Source organism: Tupaia chinensis, unplaced genomic scaffold (assembly GCF_000334495.1).
Source record: "Tupaia chinensis unplaced genomic scaffold, TupChi_1.0 Scaffold000248_2, whole genome shotgun sequence".
Classification (NCBI taxonomy): domain Eukaryota; kingdom Metazoa; phylum Chordata; class Mammalia; order Scandentia; family Tupaiidae; genus Tupaia; species Tupaia belangeri.
The window spans coordinates 200,097-201,703 of NW_006159727.1; the positions used below are offsets into that span (position 1 = coordinate 200,097).

The 1,607-nt window shown below is 49.7% G+C and overlaps 1 protein-coding gene across 1 annotated transcript; it reads right to left on the reverse strand.

The window, feature by feature from the left end:
* Positions 1 to 1,166: 1,166 nt before the first annotated feature.
* On the reverse strand, positions 1,167 to 1,600 carry MPC1L (mitochondrial pyruvate carrier 1 like). The gene has a single exon (XM_006148897.1). It carries the CDS (start codon positions 1,590 to 1,592, stop codon positions 1,167 to 1,169), a length of 426 nt encoding a protein of 141 aa, XP_006148959.1. The 5' UTR covers positions 1,593 to 1,600.
* Between the last annotated feature and the right edge of the window lie 7 nt (positions 1,601 to 1,607).

Here is a 1,607-nt window from a genome sequence, read left to right on the forward strand (position 1 = left end):
ATAGAGTGGGGTTCCCTGGCAACCACACTAGAGTTTGCGTTCTACAGAGGCTAGGGCAGGGGGAAATTTGGGGTCACGCCTAGTGGGTAGCCTCTGCTGCAGAGGTAATGACCTCACCCCACAGCCCCACCCTTGTATTGCTCTCTTATGTTCTCTGATTTAAGAAGTCAGTCGCGCCCACAAGGTTGCTAGGGAAATACTCTGGACTACTGCTGTGGGCCATTGACCCTCACCTCCCAGTCCTCTATAGCATTCAACACAGGGCAATGGGTTAACCAGTTTTATAAAGCGCCATTTTCCCCATTTTTTTTTTTGAGAGGTTTTTGCTTATAGGGCGCGTGTGCTCGCCAGACAGACAGAGAGAGACAGAGAGACAGAAGGCAAGAAATCACCCCCCAGGGGGGATGGTCACACCGCAATCCCTTCTCCTCCATTCTCCTCTCGGGATCTTGGGCATGCACGCACATGTGCCCGGCGTGAGTTTTAAGCCACCGGGTCCAGGATGTGAACCGCAGTTGACTACATGGGAGTCCAGCGACATAGCCATTATGCTAACTGCTGGCCCCCCATCTTCCCCATTTTTAAGGATAAGGAAGGAGGAAAGAATTACGCTTTTGTTGTTTTTCCTTCCTAGTTACCTAGGTTAAGAGTAACTGTCCTTGACGTTGTTTACCCTGTTTCCATGGCAGATTCTGTAATAGCGCTTGGTCACTGAAAGATTCTACTATTGTCTTGATAAGTACACCTTCAAAGTTTAAACTAGATTTCACTACATTCCTTTAAACCTACTTTAAAACACGCTGTTCAGTAGAAGTAGGCCCCCAGCTTTTTTTGGTGTAGAAAAATGACGGTGCCAAGTTTTAAAAGTCTCCTATAATACTAAGCACCTTCCATTGCCCTGGACACCTCAAACCAGTTCACAAAAACATGTTCCCAAGAAGAGTTTTTCATTCAAAGTCTTCCTTCTCCATATAAAGCAACCTTCCAGTCGACCAGCCAATCTACCCTTACCTACTGAAAAACATCTTAGTTCTAGATCATGAAATAAGAAACACACAACGTGGTACTACTTTTGATTTTTATTATTATGAACTAAACTGCAGGCTTAGATTTGCACTGTTTGGGGAGTCGAACCCAACATTTTTGATGGGTTGGTCTTTAACAGTTCAATGCTTGCAAGGTGCAGAGATTTGATCAGGGCCGCCCCCGCCAGGGCTGGTGGTGGCCGGAAGAGGGTCTTGGGCTTCAGGCGCTGTGTCCGATGCAGTGCCCCCACCATAGTGATGGCGTAGGTAGCGGACCCCCTGCATACTCTGGGCCACCACGTTGGTGCCGTGGCAGGCCATCAGCAGCAAATTCCGAGGCTGTACGCGGTAGGCGAAGCGCATGAAGGCCATCGAGTAGAAGATGAGAGCTGTTGTCATACGGCCGCTGATGATGTCCGGCGGCGCCTTCATGTCCTTAAATGCCGCCAGCGGAAGGCCCCAGTTGGCCACGGGCCCCCAGAAGTGAGTGCTGGTCAGGTAGTCCCGGAACTCCTTAGTCTTCATGTAGTCTATCGTCTTCCGCCATAGTGCGGCCACTCCTGCCATAACTGCCCCGCCGTG